Below are 23,834 nucleotides of genomic sequence, written 5' to 3'. Positions count from 1 at the left end.
CGCCGCCCCTGCCCTCTCTGCCCCCCTCCCTCTCTGCCCCCCTCCCTCTCTGCCCCCCTCCCTCTCTGCCCCCTCCCTCTCTGCCCCCCTCCCTCTCTGCCCCCCTCCCTCTCTGCCCCCCTCCCTCTCTGCCCCCCTCCCTCTCTGCCCCCCTCCCTCTCTGCCCCCCTCCCTCTCTGCCCCCCTCCCTCTCTGCCCCCCTCCCTCTCTGCCCCCCTCCCTCTCTGCCCCCCTCCCTCTCTGCCCCCCTCCCTCTCTGCCCCCCTCCCTCTCTGCCCCCCTCCCTCTCTGCCCCCCTCCTCTCTGCCCCCCTCCCTCTCTGCCCCCTCCCTCTCTGCCCCCCTCCCTCTCTGCCCCCCTCCCGCTTGCCCCCCTCCCGCTTGCCCCCCTCCCGCTTGCCCCCCTCCCGCTTGCCCCCCTCCCGCTTGCCCCCCTCCCGCTTGCCCCCCTCCCGCTTGCCCCCCTCCCGCTTGCCCCCCTCCCGCTTGCCCCCTCCCGCTTGCCCCCCTCCCGCTTGCCCCCCTCCCGCTTGCCCCCCTCCCGCTTGCCCCCCTCCCGCTTGCCCCCCTCCCGCTTGCCCCCCTCCCGCTTGCCCCCCTCCCGCTTGCCCCCCTCCCGCTTGCCCCCCTCCCGCTTGCCCCCCTCCCGCTTGCCCCCCTCCCGCTTGCCCCCCTCCCGCTTGCCCCCTCCCGCTTGCCCCCCTCCCGCTTGCCCCCCTCCCGCTTGCCCCCCTCCGCTTGCCCCCCTCCCGCTTGCCCCCCTCCCGCTTGCCCCCCTCCCGCTTGCCCCCCTCCCGCTTGCCCCCTCCCGCTTGCCCCCTCCCGCTTGCCCCCCTCCCGCTTGCCCCCCTCCCGCTTGCCCCCTCCGCTTGCCCCCCTCCCGCTTGCCCCCCTCCCGCTTGCCCCCCTCCCGCTTGCCCCCCTCCCGCTTGCCCCCCTCCCGCTTGCCCCCCTCCCTCTTGCCCCCCCTCCCTCTTGCCCCCCCTCCCTCTTGCCCCCCTCCCTCTTGCCCCCCTCCCTCTTGCCCCCCCTCCCTCTTGCCCCCCTCCCTCTTGCCCCCTCCCTCTTGCCCCCTCCCTCTTGCCCCCCCTCCCTCTTGTCCCCCCTCCCTCTTGCCCCCCCTCCCTCTTGCCCCCCCTCCCTCTTGCCCCCCCTCCCTCTTGCCCCCCCTCCCTCTTGCCCCCCTCCCTCTTGCCCCCCCTCCCTCTTGCCCCCCTCCCTCTTGCCCCCCTCCCTCTTGCCCCCCCTCCCTCTTGCCCCCCCTCCCTCTTGCCCCCCCTCCCTCTTGCCCCCCTCCCTCTTGCCCCCCCTCCCTCTTGCCCCCCTCCCTCTTGCCCCCCTCCCTCTTGCCCCCCTCCCTCTTGCCCCCTCCCTCTTGCCCCCCTTCCTCTTGCCCCCCTCCCTCTTGCCCCCCTCCTCTTGCCCCCCCTCCCTCTTGCCCCCCCTCCCTCTTGCCCCCCCTCCCTCTTGCCCCCCCTCCCTCTTGCCCCCCTCCCTCTTGCCCCCCCTCCCTCTTGCCCCCCCTCCCTCTTGCCCCCCCCTCCCTCTTGCCCCCCCCTCCCTCTTGCCCCCCCCTCCCTCTTGCCCCCCCTCCCTCTTGCCCCCCCTCCCTCTTGCCCCCCCCTCTTGCCCCCCCTCCCTCTTGCCCCCCCCTCCCTCTTGCCCCCCTCCTTCTTGCCCCCCTCCTCTGTCCCCCTCCCCTCTCCCCTCCCCCCTCCCCTCTCCCCCCCCCCCTCTCCCCCCCTCCCCCTCCCCCTCCCCCGCTCTCCCCCTCCCCTCCCCCCCTCCCCCTCCCTCTCTCCCCCTCCCCTCTCTCCCCCTCCCCTCTCTCCCCCTCCCCCTCCCCTCTCTCCCCCTCCCCTCTCCCCCTCCCCTCTCTCCCCCTCCCCTCTCCCCCTCCCCTCTCTCCCCCTCCCCTCTCTCCCCCTCCCCTCTCTCCCCTCCCCATCTCTCACCCTCTCTCCCCCTCCCCCTCTCTCCCCCCCCTCTCTCCCCCCCTCTCTCCCCCCCTCTCTCCCCCCCCTCTCTCCCCCCCTCTCTCCCCCCCTCTCTCCCCCCCCTCTCTTCCCCCCCTCTCTCCCCCCTCTCTCCCCCTCTCTCCCCCCTCTCTCCCCCTCTCTCCCCCTCCCCCTCTCTCCCCCTCCCTCTCTCCCCCTCCCCTCTCTCCCCCTCCCCTCTCTCCCCCTCCCCTCTCTCCCCCTCCCCTCTCTCCCCCTCCCCTCTCTCCCCTCCCCTCTCTCCCCTCACCCTCTCTCCCCCTCACCCTCTCTCCCCCTCCCCCTCTCTCCCCCCTCTCCCCCCCTCTCTTCCCCCCCCTCTCTTCCCCCCCCTCTCTTCCCCCCTCTCTCCCCCCCCTCTCTCCCCCCCCTCTCCCCCCCCCCTCTCTCCCCCCCTCTCTCCCCCCCTCTCCCCCCCCTCTCTCCCCCCTCTCTCCCCCCTCTCTCCCCCCCTCTCTCTCCCCTCCTCTCTTCCCCCCCTCTCTTTCCCCCCCTCTCTCTTCCCCCCTCTCTCTCCCCCCTCTCTCTCCCCCCCTCTCTCTCCCCCCCTCTCTCTCCCCCCCTCTCTCTCCCCCCTCTCTCTCCCCCCCTCTCCCCCCCTCTCCCCCCCCTCTCCCCCCCTCTCCCACCCTCTCTTCCCCCCCTCTCTTCCCCCCCTCTCTTCCCCCCCTCTCTTCCGCCCCCCCCTCTCCCCCCTCTCTCTTCCCCCCCTCTCTTTCCCCCCCCTCTCTTCCCCCCCCCCTCTCTTCCCCCCCTCTCTCTCTCTCTCTCTCCCTCTCTCTCTCCCTCTCCACCTCTCTCTCTCCACCTCTCTTGCCCCCCTCCCTCTTGCCCCCCTCCCTCTTGCCCCCCTCCCTCTTGCCCCCCTCCCTCTTGCCCCCCCTCCCTCTTGCCCCCCCTCCCTCTTGCCCCCCCTCCCTCTTGCCCCCCCTCCCTCTTGCCCCCCCTCCCTCTTGCCCCCCTCCCTCTTGCCCCCCCTCCCTCTTGCCCCCCCTCCCTCTTGCCCCCCCTCCCTCTTGCCCCCCTCCCTCTTGCCCCCCCTCCCTCTTGCCCCCCCTCCCTCTTGCCCCCCCTCCCTCTTGCCCCCCCTCCCTCTTGCCCCCCCTCCCTCTTGCCCCCCCTCCCTCTTGCCCCCCCTCCCTCTTGCCCCCCTCCTTCTTGCCCCCCTCCCCCCCTCTCCCCCTCCCCCTCTCTCCCCTCCCCTCTCTCCCCCTCCCCCCTCTCCCCCTCCCCCTCCCCCGCTCTCCCCCTCCCCCTCCCCTCTCTCCCCTCCCCTCTCTCCCCCTCCCCCTCCCCTCTCTCCCCCTCCCCTCTCTCCCCCTCCCCCTCCCCTCTCTCCCCCTCCCCCTCCCCTCTCTCCCCTCCCCCTCTTTCCCCCTCTCACCTCTCCCCCCCTCTCCCCCTCCCCCTCTCTCCCCCCCCTCTCTCCCCCCCCTCTCTCCCCCCCCTCTCTCCCCCCCTCTCTCCCCCCCCCTCTCTCCCCCCCTCTCTCCCCCCTCTCTCTCCCCCCCTCTCTCCCCCCTCTCTCTCCCCCCTCTCTCCCCCACTCTCTCCCCCCCCTCTCTCCCCCCCCTCTCTCCCCCCCCCCTCTCTCCCCCCCTCTCTCCCCCCTCTCTCCCCCCTCTCTCCCCCCTCTCCCCCCTCTCTCCCCCCTCTCTCCCCCCCTCTCTCCCCCCCTCTCTCCCCCCCCTCTCTCCCCCCCTCTCTCCCCCCCCTCTCTCCCCCCCTCTCTCTCCCCCCCTCTCTCTCCCCCCCTCTCTCTCCCCCCTCTCTCTCCCCCCTCTCTCTCCCCCCCTCTCTCTCCCCCCCTCTCTCTCCCCCCCTCTCTCCCCCCCCCTCTCCCCCCCTCTCCCCCCCCTCTCCCCCTCTCTTCCCCCCCTCTCCCCCTCTCTCTTCCCCCCCCTCTCTCTTCCCCCCCCTCTCATCCCCCCCTCTCTCTCTCTCTCTCTCCCTCTCTCTCCTCCCTCTCCACCTCTCTCTCTCCACCTCTCTTGCCCCCCTCCCTCTTGCCCCCCCCCCTCTTGCCCCCCCTCCCTCTTGCCCCCCCTCCCTCTTGCCCCCCCTCCCTCTTGCCCCCCTCCCTCTTGCCCCCCTCCCTCTTGCCCCCCCTCCCTCTTGCCCCCCCTCCCTCTTGCCCCCCCTCCCTCTTGCCCCCCCTCCCTCTTGCCCCCCCTCCCTCTTGCCCCCCCTCCCTCTTGCCCCCCCTCCCTCTTGCCCCCCTCCCTCTTGCCCCCCCTCCCTCTTGCCCCCCCTCCCTCTTGCCCCCCCTCCCTCTTGCCCCCCCTCCCTCTTGCCCCCCCTCCCTCTTGCCCCCCCTCCCTCTTGCCCCCCCTCCCTCTTGCCCCCCTCCCTCTTGCCCCCCCTCCCCCTTGCCCCCCCTCCCCCTTGCCCCCCCTCCCTCTTGCCCCTCCTCCCTCTTGCCCCCCCTCCCTCTTGCCCCCCTCCCTCTTGCCCCCCTCCCTCTTGCCCCCCCTCCCTCTTGCCCCCCTCCTTCTTGCCCCCCTCCTTCTTGCCCCCCTCCCCCCCTCTACCCCTTCCCCTCTCTCCCCCTCCCCTCTCTCCCCCTCCCCCCCTCCCCTCTCTCCCCCTCCCCCTCTCCCCCTCCCCCCTCTCCCCCTCCCCCCTCTCCCCCTCCCCCTCCCCCGCTCTCCCCCTCCCCCTCCCCTCTCTCCCCCTCCCCTCTCTCCCCCTCCCCCTCCCTCTCTCCCCCTCCCTCTCTCTCCCTCCCCCTCCCCTCTCTCCCCCTCCCCTCTCTCCCCCTCCCCTCTCTCCCCCTCCGCTCTCTCCCCTCCCCTCTCTCCCCCTCCCCCCTCTCCCCCTCCCCCCTCTCCCCCTCCCCCTCTCCCCCTCCCCCTCTCTCCCCCTCTCCCCCCTCTCTCCCCCTCCCCCTCTCTCCCCTCCCCCTCTCTCCCCCTCCCCCTCTCTCCCCCTCCCCTCTCTCCCCCTCCCCTCTCTCCCCTCCCCTCTCTCCCCCTCCCCCTCTCTCCCCCCCCTCTCCCCCCCTCTCCCCCCTCTCTTCCCCCCTCTCTTCCCCCCCTCTCTTCCCCCCCTCTCTTCCCCCCCTCTCTTCCCCCCTCTCTTCCCCCCTCTCTCCCCCCTCTCTCCCCCCCCTCTCTCCCCCCCTCTCTTCCCCCCCTCTCTCCCCCTCCCCCTCTCTCCCCCACCCCCTCTCTCCCCCACCCCCTCTCTCCCCCACCCCCACTCTCCCCCTCCCCCTCTCTCCCCCTCCCCTCTCTCTCTCTCTCCCCCCTCTTCCGCCCCCCCCCCTCTCCCCCCTCTCTTCCGCCCCCCCCTCTCCCCCCTCTCTCTTCCCCCCCCCTCTCTTTCCCCCCCTCTTCCCCTCTCCCTCTCCCCCTCTCCACCTCCCCCTCCCCCCTCTCACCTCCCCCCTCTCTCCCCCTCTCTCCCCTCCCCTCTCTCCCCTCCCCCTCTCTCCCCCTCCCCCTCCCCCTCTCTCCCCTCCCCCTCCCCCTCTCTCCCCCTCCCCCTCTCTTCCCCACCCCCTCTCTCCCCTCGCCCTCTCTCTCTCTCCCCCCTCTCCCCCCTCTCTTCCCCCCTCTCTCCCCCCTCCATTCCCCTCTCTCCCCCCCTCTCTCCCCTCTCTCTCCCCCCTCTCTCTCCCCCCTCTCTCTCCCCCCTCTCTCCCCCCCCCCCTCTCTCCCCCTCTCTCCCCCTCTCTCTCCCCCTCGCACTCCTTTGAAAGCATTCCGTATGTGGTTCAGTGTCAGGTTGAGTTTGATAATCCTCCTATCCTAAGGATGTCCCATGGTGCTGTGCTGGATTTGTGGAGCTGTGTAGTGAAGAGTTTGATCGGTGATGAACCAAGATGCTACCCCATCCAATTTGAGATTGAGTTGGTGTGTTTTTTTTCAAAGGCCTATCCAAATATTACTGGTGTAAATCAATACTGCAACTTCTCTCTTTCATTTCCACTAGTTTTTCTGGTTTCTTGAGCTTTCACTTGAAAAATACCTCAACAGTAAACCCCACAACTGGAGCCAATGAGCTTGTTGAGCCCTAATACATCCCTGGGTTTTGCCTTGGCAAAAGGTGATGACCATTAAGGCAAGAAGACATAATTAGACCAGGAGGTTTACACCAGACAATGGTACTGGTATCTGTAGGGACACATTTATTTGATTAATTTACCTTTAGCACCATACAGCGCGAAGCACATGGCACAGTATTACACACAACAACACTGAGATGCTGTGTTCACTTTTGACTCCTAACCTAATGAGGAGGCTCAAATGCAAAGTGAAGAATGTCAGTGAGGATGTCTATATTCACTCAGTCATGAATGAGAGGGTTCCTGTACCAGCCTCCCGAACAGGCGCCAGAATGTGGCGACTCGGGGCTTTTCACAGTAACTTCATTGAAGCCTACTTGTGACAATAAGCGATTTTCATTCATTCATTCATTTTTATCATTTGCGAACAGGATGATAGTGTATCCCACTTCCCGGCTTTAAATTTCAGCTGCCACTTGTCCGCCCATTCTACCAGCCTGTCCATATCCTCTCTGAGCATCACTAGCATCTGTGGGCAGCACGGTAGCACAGTGGTTAGCACAGTTGCTTCACGGCTCCAGGGTCCCAGGTTCGATTCCCGGCTTGGGACATTGGCTGTGCGGAGTCTGCACGTTCTCCCCGTGTCTGCGTGGGTTTCCTCCGGGTGCTCCGGTTTCCTCCCACGGTCCAAAGATGTGCAGGTTAGGTGGATTGGCCATGATAAATTTCCCTTCGTGTCCAAAAGGGTTAGGTCGGGTTACTGGGATACAGGGATAGGGTGGAGGCGTGGGCTTAAGAATGGTGCTCATTCCAAGGGCCGGTGCAGACCCGATGGCCGAATGGCCTCCTTCTGTACTGTAAATTCTATGATTCTATCCTCATCTATACTTTCCAAGTTTTGCATATTCTGCAAATTTTGAAATTGGGCCCTATGCACGAAAATCAAGACCATTGATCAAGAAAGATTGTATTCCTTTTTTAAAAAAAAAAAAAATTTAAAGTACCCAATTCACTTTTTCCAATTAAGGGGCAATTTAGCGTGGCCAATCCACCTAGCCTGCACATCTTTGGGTTGTGGGGCGAGACCCACGCAGACACGGGGAGAATGTGCAAACTCCACACGGACAGTGACCCAGAGCCGGGATTGAACCTGGGACCTCGGCACCGTGAGGCAGCAGGGCTAACCCACTGCACCACCGTGCTGCCCGGAAGATTGTATTCCTAACGACGAACCCCACAGTTTACCTTCCTCCAGAGTAATGTGTAGAACATGTTTCCATTTTAGAGAGAATCCAAAACTGGGGGCCATCAATGCAAGATAATGGCTAATATCTCCAATAGGGAAATGAGGAGAAATTTCAAAGTGGTACTTCCTGTAAGAAGTGGTCGAGGGGAATAGCTTAGATGTTTTTGAAAGGGAATTGGATGAACATGCAAGGGGAAAGCAATAGGAAGTTCAGTTGAAAGGCTGAGATTGGGTGGGTGTGATGGGAGGGAGATTGATCAAAAAGCAAAATACTGCGGATGTTGGAAAGCTGAATTATAAACAGAAAATGCTCAACAGGTCGGGCAACACTCGCAGAGGGTGCAAGGGAGCTACAGGCTCCTCTGAAACACAGCTACAGACTGGCGATTATATCGCGCCTTTCACAATCCCGGGGCGTCGAAGGCACTCTGCGTCAGTTGAACACTTTTGAAGGGTTGTCCCTATTATGTAGGAAATGCGAAGTTAAATTCTGAGCAAAGTTTCTGAAGTGAGACTTGAACCCACGAATCCTCCGTCTGTGAGAACCCAAAAGGTCACTGCATACATGGTTAACGTTTGTCTTCAGTCATTCATGAGATGTGGGCACCACTGGTGAGGCCGGAATTTGTTGCCCGTCCCGAATTGCCCTTGAACTGAGTGGCTTGTGAGGCCATTTCAGAGGGCAGTTACTGTGGGCCTGGCGTCACATGTACAAAGAAAAGTACAGCACAGTGATGCACGATCAATTACTGCAAAGACGAGGTTAAAGCATAACTGAAGACTTTAATAGACTAGAACTGTTCCCCAGCAGCTCGGGTACAGAATGAGGGCTGCTGGGATGGCACCGACTCTTATACCCCACCTATCTGGGCGGAGCTACAAACTATACAGCCAATGGTAAACACCCAGGTTTGACCAATGGAACTTCAGCCTCCCGGGTGCTGCAATACCTGATAATACCACACACAGGAACAGTCCCTTCGGCCCGCCAAGCCTGCGGCGACCATGCTGCCCGTCTAAACTAAAATCTTCTACACTTCCGGGGTCCGTATCCCTCTATTCCCATCCTAGTCATGTATTTGTCAAGATGCCCCTTAAACATCACTATCGTCCCTGCTTCCACCACCTCCTCCGGCAGCGAGTTCCAGGCACCCACTACCCTCTGTGTAAAAAAAAAAAAAAAAAAAAACTTGCCTCGCACATCTCCTCTAAACCTTGCCCCTCGCACCTTAAACCTATGCCCCCTAGTAATCGACCCCTCTACCCTGGGAAAAAGCCTCTGACTATCCACTCTGTCTATGCCCCTCATAATTTTGTAGACCTCTATCAGGTCGCCCCTCAACCTCCTTCGTTCCAGTGAGAACAAAACTAGTTTATTCAACAGAACAAACCAAGTTTATTCAACTTGGTTCAACAATGTAGGCCAGACCAGGTAAGGCAGCAGAGTTCCTTCCCTAAAGGGCATTAGTGAACCAGTTGGGTTTTTATAACAATCTATGAGAGTTTCATGGTCACCATTACAGAGAATTGCTTTTATTTTATGCTGTCCAGATTTATTAAGTTAAATTCCACCAGCTACCGTAATGGGATTTGAACGCGTGCCACCCAAGCATTAACCTGGGCCTCTGGATTGCTAGTCTAGTGACATTATCACTATGCCACAATCTCCCCCATTAGATATGCAGCTGCCAAGTGACAGCAGCTAAATGAGTCTTTCCCATGAAGAGATCATTCACAGGAGCCGCCATTGGCTTCATGAAATGTTGTTTAAAAAATGGCGCTGCCAGATAGGAACCCTCGGTGGAATTTACCACGCAACCCGCTGCCTAGGGTGGCCCGCCGTTGGATTTTCTGGTCCTGCCGTTGTCAACAGGGTTTCCCGTCTAATGCACCCCTCACCGCCGAAAAACCGGCGACGGGGTGCGCCACTGGCGTGACCAGAAGATCCCGCGGACGTGTACAGCCGGCTTAGCCCAATTGGCTGGATGGCTCGTGATGCAGAGCGAGGCCAGCAGCGAGGGTTCAATTCCCGTACCGGCTGAGGTTACCATGAAGGCCCCACCTGCTCAACCTTGCCCCTCGCCTGAGGTGTGGTGATCCTCGGGTTAAATCCCCACCAGTCAGCTCTTCCCCCCCCCCCCCCCCTCCCCCTCAAAGGGGAAAGCGGCCTCTGGTCATCTGGGGCTACGGCGACTTTACTTGATGGGAGATGGGTCCAAAGATGTGCATGTTAGGTGGGGTTACGGGGATAGGGCGGGTGAGTGGGCCTAGGTGGGGGGTGCCCTTTCAGAGGGTCAGTGCAGACTCGATGGGCCAAATGGCCTCCTCCTGCACTGGAGGAATTCCAATGACCCTGTGAGCCGTCAACACAAAATGGTCACAAAATACTAACAGAGGCAATTCGAAAGAAACATCTTTAGCCTGAGAATGGCAACAATGTGGAACTTGTTACCCCAGGAAAATCACATGTTTTCTCAAAGAGAAGCTCGACAGGTGATGAAGAAGAAATAGAGGTGACTGTGGTGAGGTGAAAAGAGGGAGGTCGGTGGATGTTCATGAAGCATAAACAGCATGGATCGTGGGCCAAATGGCCTGAACTTTGAGCTGTGTATTCTGCAGCTTTCATTGCCGATTAGTACTAACGTGAGGTGTCACTTTTTCTATTGAACTGATTAACAAACTCTCCTCTTCCTCACTCAAAACAGGGCTACAAAATGGATGACCTGCTGACCTCCTATATCAGTCAGATGCTGACCTCGATGAATAAGCAGCGGACCATGAAAGCCAGCAAGTGAACTTATTATGACTACTGGATCTGGGCCTACGAGGTGATACAAATTCTGAGGCCTGTGGGACACCCTTGCAGCTGGAGAAAAACGTTCTCCACGCAGGTGTGGAGTATGAGAAGGAGCCCTCAGCAAAGTTCTCCCGACAGCAGCCCGGATTCCCCCTCCAGTGAGGACGATTATTTGTAGTGTGCGTGGCGCGTCTGTATGAAACTCTCGACGTTCGAGGCCCTCAAATCTAGTACAACAAGCCAAAAACAGAAACCCCAAGAAAATCGGGCCTAATGCAGGCTTTTTTGTGACCTCGTGCTGCCCTCTTAGTGGACCACGCTGAAAATGTCTCTTCACCTGCTCAGTTCTGCTTCTTTCAGCTTCAGCGAACAGGTCATAATGTTTTTTTTTTTACCCGTGTGTGTGTGTGTGTTTGTGTGTGGGTGGGTGAATAGCAATTCTGCTTAGCTGTAAGAGGTCCAGATTATTGTAGTACCTCATATCTCAAAGTTGTGTCATGGATAATTCTCAAACAGCTGTGATGATGTCCAGTTTGAGTGAGCCGGTCACAGTGCTGCCCTGGCTTCGACCTGTGCTTTTACTGCCTTCGGAAGAGTAATTCGATGCGTCGGTACGTTTGATGCAATGTTCCGATTATATATTTTGTGAAGCGGCCTATTATGTTTGCAGTGAGTCTGGCTGGGATGCAGCTGAGGGGGTTGTTCGAGTGAGGTTTGCAAAGTGCTTCTTTTTGGGTTGCTGTTCTAACCCCTGCGATCTGAACTCTCACCGTCCCGTGCACCCCCAACTGTTTCCGTACACTAATTATTTGAAATGCATGCTACCGTTATCTTTGAAACTGGCAAAATGCACCTTCTCTGAACCGGACAATCCTATCACAGTTGGTGGATTACCAAATAAACTCCAGGGTATTCAATTCTATAATTGGTCTCCCAGATTCCTCCACGTGAGGATTATTCCTAGACTGATCAGTTCTGTAAACCTTCCCAAAATAGGCCACCCTTTTAGTCCACCACGTCTTTGGGCACTGCCCTCCAGGTGACGCATTGAGAACTCCATTCACACTCTTCCTTTTCCACCCCATCCCGTCTCTTAGTGACGCCCCCGACCCTCCAAACATTAAGCACTTTGCTCCAAATTCAACAATGCTTTTAACCTGAAACACTTGCTCTACAAGTTTGGAAATTGCCTGTGTCTTATCTGTAATCCTTGCAGTCACCGAGGCTCCCAAAACTCAACCAATCATTCTCCCATCCTGTGGGATTGGTCCTAAAATGCCCCAGCTGCGAGCCAGCAGTGAGTTTGTCCTTTACCAGGCCGCACAGGAACAACTGGGAATGGTCACTTAACTCGTTCTCGCTCTCTCTCGCTAGCTCTGGCTGGAATGCTCCGTCCATTCACGGTGGTGAGTCTCTCCGTCCGCTCACGGTGGCGGGTTTTCCTGTCCCGCTGCAGTGATTTGGCAAAGCGCCAAATTCTCTGTTCTCGCTGGCAGCCGTGGCAAGGCGAATCCGAATCCGAGAATTCCAACTCTCTTGTTAACTCTCTTCACTCGCCCTCTCGTTAACTCTAACTCTCGTTAACTCTCTCCCTCTCTCAGTACCCCTCTCCCTCTCTCGGTACCCCTCTCCCTCTCTCGGTACCCCTCTCCCTCTCTCGGTACCCCTCTCCCTCTCTCGGTACCCCTCTCCCTCTCTCGGTACCCCTCTCCCTCTCTCGGTACCCCTCTCCCTCTCTCGGTACCCCTCTCCCTCTCTCGGTACCCCTCTCCCTCTCTCGGTACCCCTCTCCCTCTCTCGGTACCCCTCTCCCTCTCTAGGTAACGCACTCGTTAACGCCCTCTTGTTAACTCGACTCCTCTCTCGTTCACTCGACTCCTCTCTCGTTCACTCTCTAACTCTTTTGTTAACTCACTCTCGCGCACTCATTAATTCTCGACTCTCAACTCTCTCTCTCTCTCATTAACTCTTGTCGACTCTTTCTCAATTCGGATGCTATCTGGCCCTTCAGTTCTGGTATTATTTCAAATCTTCAGTTGTATTTTATCTTTTGAACAGTAGGTTTGGGAGCACTGTTCCAAATTCTTTCCGTGTTGGGTAATCAGCCTCTTCATTGAAGTGTATAGCTGAGCTGTTAACTGGGGTGATGGGGGAGGAAAGAAGGAAAGACTAAGGACCACAGCTACTTTGCTCCATCACATTCCTAGTGATCCTTAAAGAGCGAAAACGCTGACAAATCATACAACGGTTCAGAGCAGCGCCAGAGAGATAATTTCAGACCGGCAACCTTTGTGGAGACTGTTCGTGCTGAAACGGAAGAGGGTGATTGCAAATAGTGATTCTTGTCAGGGGAAAGACGAGCACGTGTTTCCAGCTTGTCGGCTGCCTTACCGTACCAGATAAGGTGGCTGTTTCCATTAAGACTGCTTCTGTTGATGAGTTCTGGCTTCTGCAGTTCATATCTGGCCGTCCCATCCTTGCAACTGAGGTCCGAGGTTGAGCCTCAGCCAAGCCTGACCACCACACACTGAACTTGAGATTCCGACAGCCACCCAACACTGATGTGTGGCTTGCTCTAATCAATCTATTTTAAGTTGAATGGATGCAGCTTACTTAATGCCGGAGGGAACGGCTTTTACCAACTGGGTGAACTCCAGCATTAACTTTGCGATGGAGAACTTGTTGGGTTGACCTTGGTTTAGCAATCGCTTTCAATAAGGGACAAGATCCCTTTAATTGGCCAGGTCTTGATTTGTGCTCTTACTGAAGGTGCCACTGTGCCTATTTGTTTATATATAATCATTTAGTGTTGGCAATGCCTGGCCAATAGAGAGGGAGTCATTTTTTCGTTGGGAATGAAACAATATCTGTGGGTGCAGGTTGCCATTTCTGTGGCCGCAGTCTATAAACATTTAGGGTAATGCATTTATATAGTTTTATGCTTGTTCTTGACACAGTTTGAGTGGCGAGAAGGCAATTGTTGGTTAAAAGCACAATGAAGCCTCTCATTATCGTTCGAGTATAATATTGAAATTGGGATGTTCCTCATTTTGGGTTCTTTTCCTCCTCTAGATCATCAGTGATTTTGCCCCCATCACCCCCCCCCCCCCCCCAACCCCCACCCAACCCCCTCAACTTGTTGCACAAACCTTTTGTGAATATGGTCATTACTGTGTGTGTGTATATGGTCACTACTGAGTGTGAGAGAATATGGTCACTACTGAGAGTGTGTGTGTGAACATAGTCACTACTGTGAGTGTGTGTGTGTGAACATGGACACTACTGTGTGTGTGTGTGAACAGGGATACTACTGTGTGTGTGTGTGAACATGGACACTACTGTGTGTGTGTGTGTGAACATGGACACTACTGTGTGTGTGTGTGTGAACATGGACACTACTGTGTGTGTGTGTGAACATGGACACTACTGTGTGTGTGTGTGAACATGGACACTACTGTGAGTGTGTGTGAACATGGACACTACTGTGAGTGTGCGTGTGTGTGAACATGGTCACTACTGTGAGTGTGCGTGTGTGTGAACATGGTCACTACTGTGAGTGTGCGTGTGTGTGAACATGGTCACTACTGTGAGTGTGCGCACATGGTCACTACTGTGAGTGGGTGCGTGTGAACATGGTCACTACTGTGAGTGTGTGCATGTGAACATGGTCACTACTGTGAGTGCGTGTGTGTGAACATGGTCACTACTGTGAGTGCGTGCATGTGAACATGGTCACTACTGTGAGTGCGTGCGTATGAACATGGTCACTACTGTGAGTGCGTGCGTATGAACATGGTCACTACTGTGAGTGCGTGCGTGTGAACATGGTCACTACTGTGAGTGCGTGCGTGTGAACATGGTCACTACTGTGAGTGCGTGCGTGTGAACATGGTCACTACTGTGAGTGCATGCGTGTGAACATGGTCACTACTGTGTGTGCGTGTGTGAATATGGTCACTACTGTGTGTGTGTGAATATGGTCACTATTGTGAGTGTGTGAATATGGTCACTATTGTGTGTGGTTGTGAGAATATGGTCACTACTGTGTGTGTGAAAAGTGCATGTCAGTGTGGTTTTGGTGCCGGGCGAGCACTTGGCCATGTGGACAATATTTCCTTCTCCGTTTCTCTTGTACCGGTTGTTGCTGCCACCTCGGTTGTTGCTGCCACCTCGGTTGTTGCTGCCACCTCGGTTGTTGCTGCCACCTCTACAGTCGCATCATTTCCGAGTAACCCGGTGTGGGTTTTTTGGTGCCCTTCAGATTTGGTGTCCAGCTCGCACTGTCACATTTTAATCGCTGACTCGTACTCCGAACAAAGGTTAGATATTATTTCAGAATAATTTGGCCTTCCCAAAGTATGGATCATATACTGACCACGAGAGCAGGCCTTCCTGGAGTTGGCTAGTGTTACTCTGTCAGGTGCTGGGGTTTTGCAATGCTCCCCTTCGTTGTGGGGGTGGGGGAGTTGCGGCACGAGGGTCTGGCCTGCACATCTTTTGAGGTTAACCAGTAGAGGCAAGAGATGCAAACCTGGGTCATTAGACTCTGCAAGTAAGGACACAGCAGCCCTATGGTGGCACGGGCTAATGTAATGTGCCCACTGCTGCCAAGTCTAATGTGATTGGTGACCTTGGTAGACATGGTTTTGGCTGAGAATTCACTTCAGTTTTAGCATCGGGTATTTCAACGTGAAATCGTTATTTTGGTGCCTCCTGTATGACCCTAATAGCCAGTGGTCAAGATATTGTCACCAAAAAGATCGAATAAGTTTTGAGTTAGAAAAGATTATTATAATCTAATTTACAGCGATTGTCAAAATCTTTATTCTGTACCACGTGCAATTTTTGCCAGCATTTCGGCGATTGTGTTTTCTGCAAAGATGCAGTTTTTTTTTTCTATGAAACGGTAAACGAGTTGCATTTATTTTTTGCCTGGACTGCTGGGTATACTTGAAGGGAGCCATCTTCATGCAATGTTATTATACATGGCTAGGTGGATGTGGGAGGGTGTGCGGAGAATAAGCATTTATGAGCACCTTTAACCGTGTTGATTGGATGGCGCAGTGGTTAGCACTGCCGCCTCACGGCACGGAGGACCAGGGTTCGATCCCGGTCCCCGGGTCACTGTCTGCGTGGAGTTTGCACGTTCTCCCCATGTCTGCATGGGTTTCACCCCCCACTACCCAAAAATGTGCAGGTTAGGTGGATTGGCCGTGTTAAATTGCCCCTTAATTGGAAAACATTAATTGGGTACTCCTATAAAGTTCGTTTTTTTAGAAAAAAAACCTTGTTGATGATGACTCATTGAAACAGGTCGTGAAGTCACTTGTTTGTGTGTATGTGTGTGTTATGTCGTATGATGTTCCTCTTACTCAAAGGTTCCACTGAGGTGAAGCCCTCTGATGTTGAAAAGATAAATCACCAAAGTGGCCGCAGTATATTCGGGTTGGGAGGTCCAATTTGTTCTTATTTGTAGCTCCCCTGTATGCGGCAACTGTAGTCCATCTTTGTATTTCAAATCCTATCCCAACAAGTCCAGAGGACCTGGGGAAGAGGTTAATGTTCACTGCCCACGTTTGGTCCATTTTGTACAATAGTTATCAAGGTTAACATGTTAACCAGAAACTTTTTTATGTTAACATGTTGGGAGAAGTCGGTGTTCGTAGTTTCTGGGGAGTGTTTGTGTATGTGTGAAGGTGGGGGTTGTTGAGCATAGGGGCAGTCATCGAGTTACACCCTCTCTGATGGATTTGGACATGTTTGAAAATATTGACAAATGTACACTTCGAATAAAAACTAATTTACTGTGTAGGTTTGCGGTTTTGTTTTTTTTGTTCCCTGTCTCTGATGCCCATCAAGATGCAGGAGGAGAGCCTGGGAATGAGCTGGGAACCAACTCGGAAGCCATGTTGGTCGCTTGTTTCTTCCTCTTCCAGTGTAAATAAAATAAACCATTTGTCTTTTGGCCGTCACTGGTACACGAACAATGTATTTGTAAATAATGTTAATAAACGAATGTGCACATCGTGACATTTTTTTTTTTTAAGACTAAAGGTCGCGTGACGCATGATGCATGGTTTCTGAGGTCACTCCCAGCTGTGGAGTGGTGTTTGATTTTCTTCTCCTTCCGGGGGAGAACACATCTGGGTTGTCTAATGTTCTGTGTCTACAGTTTGTACCAGTTTGTATCTGTTTAAATAATGCACCAGCCGTGCAATAAATAATACTGTGATACATTTGGCTTTGTTTCTTTGTGTGTCCGTGTTTCTTTGTGTGTCCGTGTCTCTTTGTGTATCCGTGTCTCTTTGTGTGTCCGTGTCTATGTCCACCTGGTTTCATCGGCAGAACCCAGGGGCCGAGTCCGAGGAGGTTTTTGTGAAGCATGAAAAGCGGCATAAGACCTGTGGAGCTGAATGGCCTGTCTCTGCTGTATATTCGGTATACCGTACTGCATGGTAGCACAGTGGTTAGCACTGTTGATTCATAGTACCAGGGTCCCAGGTTTGATTCCCCGCTTGGCTCACTGTCTGTGCGGAGTCTGCACGTTCTCCCCGTGTCTGCGTGGGTTTCCACCGGGCGCACCCACAAGTCCCGAAAGACGTGCTTGTTAGGTCATGTGGATATTCTGAATTCTCCCTCCGTGTACCCGAACAGGCACCGTTGTGGCAACTAGGGGATTTTCACAGTAATTTCATTGCAGTGTTAATGTAAGCCTACATGTGACAAACAGATTATTATATTATGTGTGTGAAATATACATGTATAGTTTCCATGGCAATCAGTGCTTTTCGTCAGCTGACCAGATATCAGAACGGGAGTAAGGTAATTAGCCCCTCCAGCCAGTTCTGACATTCAAATGAGGTTATGCCTATTTGTGACCTAATTCCATATAGAATCATAGAATTTCCAGTGCAAAAGGAGGCCATTCGGCCTATCAGGTCTGCACCGGCCCTTAGAGCACCCTACTTAAGCCCACACCTCCGCCCTATCCCCCTAACCCTGTCACCCCACCTAACCTTTTTGGACACAACGCGCATCTTTAGACTGTGGGAGGAAACCGGAGCACCCGGAGGAAACCCACGCAGACACGGGGAGAACGTGCAGACTCCACACAGACACTCACCCGAGGCCAAGAATTGAATCCAGGACCCTGGAGCTGTGAGACAGCAGCACTAATCACTGTGCCACCGTGCTGCCCTTCAACTTATTGAAGGGGGGGGGGCTGAAAGTTATTTGCCCACTTGGCAGCCAAGGTGTGTGAAAAGCAGATTCTTCACTCTTTTTGTATGGGTAAGTGTGTGATCATCGCAATGATTGGCTGAAGTCAGCATGTTGAATTTGAATTAGAACACACTGGAAGAGTAGGAGGGGCAGATCTGGTGTTGCGTAGAATCCCTACAGTGCAGAAGGAGCCCATTCCCGGCTTGGGTCACTGTCTGTGCGGAGTCTGCACATTCTCTCCGTGTCTGCGTGGGTTTCCTCCCACGAGTCGTGAAAGACGTGCTTGTTCGGTAATTTGGACATTCTGAATTCTCCCTCCGTGTACCTGAACAGGCGCCGGAGTGTGGCGACTGGGGGCTTTTCACTAACTTCATTGTGGCGTTAATGTAAGCCTACTTGTGACACTAATAAAGATTATTAAAGTGAGCCCTTGACAGTCAGTGGCACCTTCACCCCAAGAATTAATGGCAAATGTTCCAATCTCCAGATCATATGAGACTGGACACCCAACGGAAGTTGTGGGTCGGGACCCTGCGGAGGTCCTGATGTGCAGACCGATATGGGAACTTCCTGGGAAGCTGAAATTTCCGCTGGGCTATTCTGCTGTTCACTGGGATCCCCTGTGAATGTGTCCGACATTCGGAGACTTGTGGACAGTTCCTGGGTAGTCACCCAGGAAATGACAGATTAAAACCTGGTCTAACACCTAGGTAACTGTGCAACTAACCACCTCCACAACTAACCACCTCCACCTACTGATCCCTACCACACAACTATCCTCCTGACCATGCAGCAATCACCCTGCTCATACCTAACTACCAGTCTGGCGAACCAGCTCATCCACTCTGTAACCTTCAGATTGGGCCTTGAAATTTATCCTTGTGCAGCTGGTGCTGTAATCTGTAAAAGGGCGGTGTCCTAAATTCTGAGGGACACTGCACCGTATGTTTCTGTGACCGCTTCGATGACCATTTGAGTCGGGGGAATATTCCAAGTGCCGGGGCAAACCCACGATCATTGCTGCTGCTCAAAAGCGCAAACTTAGTTTTCCTTACCTCGGTGAGCCAGAGGGTATAAATTGCACAGAAATTACTCCTGCAATGGTATTCCTCGATGCCAGCATCTCTTTAATTTCCTTAGTGTCTCTCAGAAGATCACAAAGAGCTTTATGCTCAATTAAGTACTTCTGAAGCGTATTCATTGGCACAATGTAGGAATAGCAGCAATTTACACACCGCAAGCTCTCGGAATACTACAGTGCATAAGAGGCCCTTCGGCCCACCTGACCTGCCCACCTAATCCCATTTTCCAGCACTTGGCCCATAGCCTTGAATGGTCAGACGTGCCAAGGACTCATCCAGGTACTTTTTAACGGATGTGAGGCAACCCGCCCACTTCCCAGGCCGTGCGTTCCAGACTGTTACCACTCTCTGGGTAAAAGAGCTTTTCCTCAACCCCCCCCCCCCCCCCCCCCCCATTACCGCTCACCCCTCATTTTGAACTTGTGACCCCTCGTAACCGACCCTTCAACTAAGGGGAACAGCTGCTCCCTATCCACCCTGTCCATGCCCCTCATAATCTTGCCCACCTCGATCAGGTCGCCCCCGCAGTCTTCTCTGCTCCGGAGCAAACAACCCAAGCCTATCCAGCCTCTCTCTATAAGCTTAAATGTTCCATCCCAGACACCATTCAAAGAACAAAGAAAATATACAGCACAGGCCCTTCGGCCCTCCCAGCCTGCGCCGATCCAGATCCTTTATCTAAACCTGTCTTCTATTTTTCAAGGATCTACTTCCCTCTGTTCCCCGCCCGTTCATATATCTGTCTAGATGCATCTTAAATGATGCTATCGTGCCCGCCTCTACCACCTCCGCTGGAAAAGCGTTCCAGGCACCCACCACCCTCTGTGTAAAAACTTTCCACGCCCATCTCCCTTAAACTTTCCCCCTCTCACCTTGAAATCGTGACCCCTTGTAATTGACACCCCCACTCTTGGAAAAAACTTGTTGCTATCCACCCTGTCCATGCCTCTCATAATTTTGTAGACCTCAATCAGGTCCCCCCTCAACCTCCGTCTTTCCAACGAAAACAATCCTAATCTACTCAACCTTTCTTCATAGCTAGCACCCTCCGTATTCAGCTCCCTAAACAAACTCTGATGATAACCAGGTAATCTATTTTAGTGACGTTGGATTTTGGATTGGGGAATAAATATTGGCCTTAACACCGTGTTCTTCCTTGAAATAGTACCACAGGATCTTTTAAGGTTGGCCTGAGTGGACAGATCGGGCCTCTGTCACTGATAATATAATAATAATCTTCACTATTGTCACAAGTAGGCTTACATTAACACTGCAATGAAGTTATTGTGAAAAGCCTAATACTGTTCGGGTACTCAAAAGTGAGAATTCAGAATGTCCAAATTACCTAACAGCACGTCTTTCGGGACTTGTGGGAGGAAACCGGAGCACCCGGAGGAAACCCACGCAGACACGGGGAGAACGTGCAGACTCCGTACAGACAGTGACAGTTGCGAATCGAACCTGGAGCTGTGAAGCAACAGTGCTAACCACTGTGCTACCATGCTGCCCACTATCGTATTCAAAAAGAAACCTCATCTCTGTGACAGTGCAGCACTTCCTTAGTGTTACACTGGCTGTGTCAGCCTTGATTATTATCATGCTAGAGTGGGCCTTGAACCCAAATCTAATAAGAGTATTGCCCACTGGACCATGGTTGACATCTATTGAAAATATCTTGGTGACTTAGAAAGAGGCCGAGCAGTTTCAGAACTCCTCCAGCAGGCCCTCGTCATTGAGCATGACTTGCTTTACCTCCAAAGAGCTTTGACTCCATATACGGGCTGGGCTTCCCGTTCTCACTTTTTTTTAGCCATTCACGGTGTGATTTAGTGGCTCGAGCTCTTGGTGTGAGCCTAAAAGATTCTGGGCTCAAATCTCCGACCAGCAACTTGAACATGACAGGCTGTCACTCCGCAGTTTAACCCGGTGTTGTAAGACTTCTTACTCCACAGCTGTACAGGGGGGAATGCTGCACTTTCAGAGGTGCCACCTTTTGAACAAGGTGTTAAACTGAGACCCGCCCGTAAGGCCATGATTTCACTGAGGTCCTGACGCATAATGGTCATCAAGCCGGTGCTGTTTGTGGGATCCTGCTGTGCACGAATTGGAAGCTGCTTTTTCCTACATTGCAGCAGTGACTTTGCCCAAATATGACACACTTGCTGTAAAATGAAACAAAAAGGTGTGGCATAAAGGCAAGATTTCCTTTCACATATCCCTATTTCCAGGCACCATGACAAGGAATAGAGATTCTCTCACATGTACCTACGGAGGGTTCCCATTGTGAGTCAGCTAAATTTGAAGAAATGTTTAAAGATTGAGTTGGATGCAGTTTGTTGGTCCTGACTTGCAAGGACCTTGCTTAGCTTCAAGAAGAAGAGCAAGGAATCGGACTGATCGCAAGATTGTACCAACAGCAAAGCTAATTGCAATGCGGTGGGACAGTTGACTTGCAATATTAATAATAGTGGCCGGGGGATGGTAGCATAATCATTATTATTATGTTACTGGACTAGTAATCCAGAGGCCCGGAGTAATGGTCCTGAGACACGGGCCGGGATTGGGTCGGAGAATCCCCGACACTGGCTTCCTCATTCTCCGGCGCCATTTTCCGGGCGCCAGCAGGATCGCCGCCACGCCAGTCGGGGGCCGTTGACAGCAACCCCCCCCCCGGCGATTCTCCGGGCCCTGATTGGCCGACGGGTTGGGCCGAGTCCCGTCGGCGTGGATTACTCACCTCCCACACGGCGGGACCTGGAAGGTGAGTGTGCGGGGGCTGCCCTGGAGGGGGGGAACCAACCCTGGGGGGGGACCACCATGGGGGCCTGGCCCGCGATTGGGGTCTACCGAAAGGTGGGCGGGCTGGTTCCCTGGGGGCCTACTTTACTCCTCGCCGGGCCCCTGTAGGGCTCCGCCATATTGCCCGGGGGGGCCGGCGCGGAGAAGGGAACCCCTGCACATGCACAGAATCACACCGGCCATTCTGCATATGCGTGAAAATACACCAGTTGTTCTGCGCATGCGCGAAAATACGCCGGCCGTTCTGCGCATGCGCAGAAATACGCTGGTCATTCTGCGCTTGCACGGGCCATTGCGCGCTGGCTGGAGCTGCGGGGACGACTAACCGAGCCCCCTAAAAAGATGAGAATTCCCCACTTTCGGAGCCGTTGCCGCCAGTTTTCACGCCGGCGTGGGGACGTAACCCCATTATTAGAGAATCCCGCCCACGAGCTCTACTCCCACCACAGCGACTGAAGGAATTTAAATTCAATTAATTAACACAAATCTGGAAGGATAAAGTTAGTCTCATTAAAAATGATCATCAAGCAACAATAACGTTGGCATCTACCCATCTGGTTCACTGATGTTCTTGCGGGAAGGAAATCTGCCAGCCTTACCCGATCTGACCTATATGTGGCTCCGGACCCACAGCAATGTGGTTGACTCTGAACTGCCACCCTCTGAAACCTAAGACAAGCCACTTGTATTAAGAAGGCTCACCACCACCAGCCAAGGGTAACTTGAGATAGCCAATAAATGTTGGCTTAGTCACTGATGCACACATCCCAAAGACGAATAACAAAAAAGTCTAATTTTGACTCATTTCATTTCATTCTTAAATAAAAACACTAAAATAACTGCTCCTGTTCCCCCAGTCACCCTCCACGTTTGTGTGTAACCAATAATATCAAAAGCGAGTCATAACGTTAGTGGGTAACGTTCCGGGGTTTGTCTGCAGGAACTGGAGATCGAAGAAAAATGGATGAATTCCTCACTGATGCAGTTGACTCTTCATCGCCCTCTCAGTGACCAAGCCGGCCAATTCACTTGTAGCCCCATCTTCTCATGGGCCAGTTAAGAAATAGAGGATAAATGCCAGCCTTGCCTGTGACGCCTCTGCCTCGGAAACAAATTGGATAAGAATGTCAATTCAGTGGGTCCTCGTTCAAAGCCAGCGACGGCGGGTAAGCAGGCAGGTGGGCTTCACTCCATTGCGTATGCCAGGTGTTCGCACCTCCTGCCGCCGTTCCCTTGAAGTGTGCTGGACTGGAACATTCCTCCTCTCTTTCTCCATCACCGCATCTACCCACCCCTCCCTCCCCCTCGCAACTTCCCCCAACAACAACTTCATCTTTCCACCGGTTCTCAGGCTAAACCGATGGCTTCTGATGCAGCAGATGCATTGGGCATTCTATTGCCATGGTGACGGGCTTCTCCAGAAATGGACCAGACGTTATTGAATCCTGGAAAAAAAAAAAAGAGATGGAGTTTTCATGATCTGTCCCAGGAGTGTGTGGTGAGTTTGGTTCAGTTTATTATCCAGATGGAAAACATTTTTCGCTACATGGAATCTATAGCACCCTAAAAGACTAATTGTTCCATCTGGTCTCTGCCAACGTTCCAAATGCTCCACATGAACCTCCTCCCTTCATCTCATTCATTTTCCTGTTGCACCCCCACTTAACCAATTTGACCCTCATAAAGTCTCCTAACCCAACAACTCTCCGGAAGTAACATCATTTATCCGTAGATCACTGCCACGTGACTCCTTTTTTTTTTCTTTTTAAATTTTAGACTACCCAACTAGTTTTTGCCATTTAAGGGGCAATTTAGCGTGGCCAATCCACCTACCCTGCACATCTTTGGGACGTGGGGATGAGACCCACGCAGACACGGGGAGAATGTGTAACCTCCACACTGACAGTGACCCGGGGCCGGGATCGAACCCGGGTCCTCGGTGACGTGAGGCAGCAGTGCTAACCACTGTGCCACCGGTTGCCCCACATGTGACTTTTTTTTTTAATATAAAAGTATTTTTATTTTTTATAATTTTATTATTATTTTATAAAAAGAATTTTTTTATAATAAAACAGTAGTAACAATAATAACAAAACAAACTAGAGTGAACATTAACATAGTATAAAAAGGGACTATACAATAACAATTAAATAGACATTACCCCACGCGACTCAGTCTTCCCACACCATCCCAATGAAGCATTCGCACCCCCCCCCCCCCCCCTACGGATTGCTGCTGCTGCTGACATTTTAATTTTCCCCAAGAAAGTCGTCCGAGAGAAGCCCAGCATAGACCCTCTTAAGGCAAACGTTATTTTCTCGAGGCGGAGAACCCCAGCCATGTTGTTAACCCAAGTCTCTACACTCGGGGGAGGGGGGGGGGGCTCCAAGTCCCTCCACATTAATAAAATCCGTCTCCGGGCTACTCAGGAGGCAAAGGCCAAGACGTCGGCCTCTTTCGCCCCCTGAACTCCCGGGTCTTTTGACACTCCAAAGATCGCTATCTCTGGACTCGGCACCACCTGTGTGTTAAGCACCTTGGGCATTGCCCTCGCCAACCCTTGCCAGAACTCTCTAAGCTCCGGGCATTCCCAAATCATGTGGACATGATTTGCAGGGCTGCCCTTGCACCTCATACAACTGTCTTCTACCCAAAAAAACTTGCTCATTCTCGCTGCCGTCATG

At 54.5% G+C, this 23,834-nt stretch overlaps 2 protein-coding genes across 7 annotated transcripts in view; one reads left to right on the top strand and one right to left on the bottom strand.

The window, feature by feature from the left end:
- myo7aa (myosin VIIAa) overlaps positions 1-16,282 on the top strand; it is a 174,237-nt gene extending 157,955 nt beyond the window's left edge. Inside the window, 1 exon segment of the mRNA XM_072477386.1 lies at positions 9,957-16,282. Within this exon segment, the coding sequence (XP_072333487.1) occupies positions 9,957-10,046 (90 nt within the window). The 3' untranslated portion in view covers positions 10,047-16,282.
- Positions 16,283-21,941: 5,659 nt separating this feature from the next.
- Positions 21,942-23,834, bottom strand: part of gdpd4a (glycerophosphodiester phosphodiesterase domain containing 4a) — a 112,833-nt gene continuing 110,940 nt past the window's right edge. For all 6 annotated transcript variants that reach the window (XM_072477382.1, XM_072477381.1, XM_072477380.1 and 3 more), the window contains one exon: positions 21,942-22,595. In XM_072477382.1, coding sequence (XP_072333483.1) covers positions 22,498-22,595 — 98 coding nt within the window. In that variant the 3' untranslated portion in view covers positions 21,942-22,497. The remainder of the gene's footprint in view (positions 22,596-23,834) is intronic.

This window comes from Scyliorhinus torazame, chromosome 15 (genome assembly GCF_047496885.1).
Source record: "Scyliorhinus torazame isolate Kashiwa2021f chromosome 15, sScyTor2.1, whole genome shotgun sequence".
In the NCBI taxonomy this organism is placed as follows: domain Eukaryota; kingdom Metazoa; phylum Chordata; class Chondrichthyes; order Carcharhiniformes; family Scyliorhinidae; genus Scyliorhinus; species Scyliorhinus torazame.
The sequence above is the reverse complement of the archived record's forward strand: the minus strand, read 5'-3'. Positions and strand labels throughout refer to the sequence as shown.